This window comes from Perkinsus marinus, assembly GCF_000006405.1.
Source record: "Perkinsus marinus ATCC 50983 genomic scaffold scf_1104296960756, whole genome shotgun sequence".
Lineage (NCBI taxonomy): Eukaryota > Perkinsozoa > Perkinsida > Perkinsidae > Perkinsus > Perkinsus marinus.
The window spans coordinates 1-3,802 of NW_003205987.1; the positions used below are offsets into that span (position 1 = coordinate 1).

A 3,802-nucleotide genomic window follows, 5' to 3' on the forward strand; every position below is an offset into this window, starting at 1 on the left:
TCACTGTAGTTCTCCTCTCGACGGACTACATTTCTGTAGCAGCTCCTTGTTGCTATTACTACAACTCGTTCCCTTTAAGCTCGGTCATCCCTTATCAGTGGTTAAGGCCATCCTCTACGTGCTTGGTTTCCAATGTCGTCACCTGGTAACGATCTCGGCATTCAAAAGAAGGATCTGTCGCTCATTGAAGAGCAAGCAAGAGCAGATGCTATTGCTGCTGGAATGGACGACGATGCTACTCAGTACCACATACGGTTGGCCATTGACCATGCCAGAGATTACAACGACCTCTTTGACGCCTTGTCAACTCGGGCTGAGGCTGGTTCTGTACGCCCTCAGGCTCCAGTTATCGACCGTGGCCACAAGGAGGAACTTCGTGTCAACCTGCAAATGCCTGAACGATACAATGGTACCACCGACTTTGCCGCATGGTTGAGACGCTATGAGAACACTGCTAATGCTGCCGGTTGGACTTCGGCTACGAAGGCTTCTCGCTTAGGAATGTACCTTACCGATGAGTTCTACGAGATGTGGGATCAGTACGCCCCTAAGCAGACCTTCGAGGAGGACGGTCGGATCATGCTGCAGATGCTGGCTCGTCGTCCAGCGGATGCTCTCTTGGACAACTTTCATGATCTTCGGTGGGCTCCTGGTACTAACGTCGGTACGTTTCTGGCACGTGCTCGACGTATGTTGACCGAATACAATAAGAAGTTAACTGATGATAAGAAGCTCTCTAACGCTTCCCTCGACCAGATGATCCTCAACAAGTTGATCGCCTTGGCCCCAGCTTCAGCGAAGGCGGAGCTGAGACGACGTCAGCCTACCCGCATTGAGGAAATGGTTGACATCATCAGCGACTACGCCCCGGCTACTGACCTGACTTCGGCTTCGAGCCCTGCTTTGCAACAAGTCGAAGCCAAGTTGCAGAAGGTTCTAGCAGCAGTGACGACTTCTACTTCTCCGGCAGACAATCTATTGCAACAACTTACCGATAAGATACAAGGTATCGAGAAGCAGTTACAGGATCCTCAAAGTCGCCGACCATGGATTCGTCGACCGGGAGTCTGTGGTATCTGTCGAGGCAATCATGCTACTAAGGATTGCCCCGAGAAACGATTCGGTTCTGGTTGTTATCTATGTGGAAAAGAGGGTCATCTTGCAAGAAATTGTCCTAGTCGACAAGGCACCGGCACTAGGCCCGGACCTTCGTCGTCGGGAAACTAACTCGGCGGTTGACGAGGGGTCCTCAACCGCCGGACCCTACGGTATATCTCTGTACGTTCGGCGCAGAGATTGGTTTATTTTCACATGCTGAACTCCTGACCGATGTTCAAGTTACCCCGCCGTTGAAGGCCTGTTTCGATACGGGTAGCTGTTTTTCCTTGGTTGATCGTAAGTATCTTCCAAGTGGTACTGTTATATTTCCTTGTATTAATATTGATCTGGTGACTATTGAAGGGAAGCCATTCCCTATCTCTGGAATCTCGAGGTTGAGGCTGCGTTTATATGATTCACCGACACTTACGTTTGATTCATCATTGCCTCACGAGACCTTTGAGATGATTTTCCTCGTTGTCGATAGTCTTGCTTTCGACATGATCCTTGGCCATGATTTTATGGCACATTTTTCCCTGCATCCGACTTATGCAGGTCGACCCTTTGCTATAGCCGGAAGTCCAACTACACGGTCTGCCCCACCATTGCCGTCGGGTACCTCGACAGTGTTAGGTGGTACTTCCCCTATTTCGTTTGACAAGACTCCATGTGAAGAAGCAAGCTCCTGTAAAACTCCGACGAAGGATGACGACGAGCGACTTGCCTGTTCTTCTGAGTCTATGATGTCTGATGCTGCAATTTTCCGCTCTGTTCCCCAACAAGCCCAGTTGATCGACTTCAAGATCAAAGGTCTCGACGTTGTCTTCGGTAAACCTGTGGTTGGTGCTGTTGCTCCTGCGAATGATTGGGTTAACTATCCTAAGTTCTCGACAATAACAACAACTGGTTTAGAAGACGTCGAACAGTGGCCCGGACTCAATGCCACTACTGATATGCTCCAAGATGATGACCTTGCTATGACCTTGGATTATGCTGTCCCTGACTTTCACGACGAGAAGGTCACTCTCCCAATCTTTGATGTGTCTAAACCTGAGACTCAAAGATATCGTGCCCTTTGTGAAGAGTACAGCTCACTCTTTGTCAATAAGCCTGGTCATTGTGATCTTGTGGAGCATTGTATCCCCGTTACCGACGAGGTTCCTATTGCTGAGAGAACCCGCCCCTTGCCACATAAATGGCGTGCGGAAATATCAGCGCAACTTGAAGAGTTGGAGCGTGATGGTCTCATTGTCCGTTCGACTTCCCCGTACAAATTCCCTTGTGTCTTTGTACCGAAGAAAAACGGTAAGGTCCGCATGTGTGTGGATTATCGGTCTTTGAATAAGGTTGCCAAAGTGGATTCCTACCCGTTACCACGACCCGATGACGTACAAGAACACTTATCTGGGGCCAGTGTCTTTTCGATTCTAGATTTGAGAAGTGGATACTGGCAGATGAAGGTCCGACCTTCGGATCGTCACCGCACGGCGTTCTGTCCCGGCCCCGGATTTCCTCTCTTTGAGTGGGTTCGGATGCCTTTCGGACTCTCTAATGCCCCAGCTAGCTTTCAACGGCTTATGGACCTTGTACTGGGAAGATTCAACTTTGTTCGTATCTATCTGGACGACATCTTGATCTTCTCTCGTTCCGAACAAGAACATCTACACCATCTGAAGCTGGTCTTTGATGCTCTTCGTGAAGCCGGGTTGACCTTAGCTGGAGACAAGTGTTCTATTGGCATGGACTCGGTTACGTACCTTGGACATCGATTCTCTGCTCAGGGTATGTCCCCCGATCGAGCAAAGGTCGACGTTATTGAGTCGTGGCCAACACCCCGAACAGCGACTGATCTACGAAGCTTTCTTGGCTTGGCCGGTTACTACCGTCATTTTATTCCGCATTTTTCGGATCGTGCTAAAGTCCTACAACAGCTTCAGACGACCTGCAGCAAGGATGACGTTACGGTGACCGACCTTTGGACTGAAGACCATTCGGTAGCGTTCGTGGATATTAAGAAAGCCCTTGCCGATCTTCCATTCTTGGATTATCCTGACTTCAATCGACCTTTTGAGATGGCCTGTGATGCGTCTCACTATGCTATTGGTGGCGTCTTAGAACAAGATGGTAGACCTCTAGCTTTCTATAGCCAGACTTTGACTGGTTCTCAGTTGAACTGGCCGGTTTACGAGAAGGAAGCTTACGCCCTTCTCAAGTGTCTCGATCGGTTTCGACACCTTCACTATGGGTATAAACTTCGAGTAACGGTCTATTCGGATCATCGACCTCTACAATGGTTGAAAACGGCGACTTCGACGAAATTACAACGATGGTTACTGGCCCTACAACAATATCAATTCGATGTTGTGTATATCCCTGGTAAACAAAACACTCGTGCTGATGCTCTATCACGAGTTCGTCAACCTCAACCAGTGGTGAATGATAAGCCGACTGTCGTTCCCCGACCTGTTGGCGTGGTTACTCTGCACGAAGCCTTCTCTAAGGACGATATTCTCCGAGCTCAAAAGGCAAGCCCGATTATTCGTCAACTGTATACACGGCTGCTCGACGCCCAGCCTTTGCGTAGGAATGAGCTTGCGGCTATGGAATTCCGTCCGTACCGGCGTGTATGGAAGACTTTGGGTATCGCTGACGGTTTGGTTGTTCGAGAACGTTCACCTTCGGTTTATACTGGTCTACGCTGGGT

The 3,802-nt window shown here is 49.4% G+C and overlaps 2 protein-coding genes across 2 annotated transcripts; both read left to right on the forward strand.

The window, feature by feature from the left end:
- Positions 1–132: 132 nt before the first annotated feature.
- On the forward strand, positions 133–1,227 carry Pmar_PMAR028897 (hypothetical protein; the record flags this gene model as incomplete). The annotated part of the gene is made up of 1 exon (XM_002772575.1): positions 133–1,227. The coding sequence occupies one exon, from the start codon at positions 133–135 to the stop codon at positions 1,225–1,227; it is 1,095 nt and encodes a 364-aa protein (XP_002772621.1).
- Positions 1,228–1,841: 614 nt separating this feature from the next.
- On the forward strand, positions 1,842–3,755 carry Pmar_PMAR028898 (retrovirus polyprotein, putative; the record flags this gene model as incomplete). Its single annotated transcript, XM_002772576.1, has 1 exon — positions 1,842–3,755. A coding segment is annotated over one exon (1,914 nt), but the record flags the coding sequence as incomplete, so codon positions are not given.
- Positions 3,756–3,802: the final 47 nt, after the last annotated feature.